Source organism: Volvox carteri (genome assembly GCF_000143455.1).
Source record: "Volvox carteri f. nagariensis unplaced genomic scaffold VOLCAscaffold_118, whole genome shotgun sequence".
Lineage (NCBI taxonomy): Eukaryota > Viridiplantae > Chlorophyta > Chlorophyceae > Chlamydomonadales > Volvocaceae > Volvox > Volvox carteri.
In genome coordinates this window covers 65,870-66,635 of record NW_003307661.1, presented here as the reverse complement: position 1 = coordinate 66,635, position 766 = coordinate 65,870, and the positions used below count along the sequence as shown (strand labels likewise).

General features: G+C 52.3%; 1 protein-coding gene across 1 annotated transcript in view; it reads left to right on the top strand.

Moving 5' to 3' along the window:
- The window catches only part of VOLCADRAFT_100428 (uncharacterized protein), a gene marked incomplete at both ends in the record, with an annotated part of 21,055 nt that overhangs the window by 10,939 nt on the left and 9,350 nt on the right, over positions 1-766 (top strand). Inside the window, one exon of the mRNA XM_002959012.1 lies at positions 309-371. Coding sequence (XP_002959058.1) covers positions 309-371 — 63 coding nt within the window. The remainder of the gene's footprint in view (positions 1-308; positions 372-766) is intronic.

The following is a 766-nucleotide window of genomic DNA, read 5'->3' as shown; positions in this document are numbered from 1 at the left end:
GTATGTATGTATGACGTTGATTACACTGTCGGCTGAATAGCCGGGGGCCCAGGGCCGAAACACAGCGCGGGGGGTATGTATGTATGTATGTATGTATGTATGTATGTATGTATGTATGTATGTATGTATGTATGTATGTATGTATGTATGTATGTATGTATGACTTAGATTACACTGTGGGCCGCGAGAGCCGGGGGCCGAAGCCGAAACACAGCGCAAGGGTCGGGAGCACACAGCACAAGTCGGTTAGTCTTGTGTGCTCCCGACCCCGACTCAGACTGCCAACACTCTACGCAGCCACTCCGCAGCCCCTCCATCCGGGGATGGCGCTGCATTGAATACACCACGAAGGGCTCTCAGGTCTCGCTACAGTGAGTCCACAAGTCTCAGCTAGGGCAAGGCAAAGGCTCTCTGAAACAGCCCCCCAAAATACCACCAACGAAAACGGGATTCGAAGGGAATACAAACAAACAAACAAAAATTCGGTTAGGGCAGTCCCGGCAGGGGAGGGCTCCTGATATACCTAACAGGCCAACAAAAAACCTCCAAGAGAGAAAGGCTAAGAGAGCTCGACACCACAAGACGTCTTGCAACCACCTTAAAACAACTGACCTCCACCACCTGTCCCTTCCTGGGCTGGTCCAGGGGAGAAGTAGCCTTATAAAGAAAAGGGATCCCGCACAAGCCTGATCACCACTGCAGGGGCCCGGGATAGTCCGGCGAAACCACAAAAGCGTTAGCGTTGCCACGACACACAGCTCCTAGA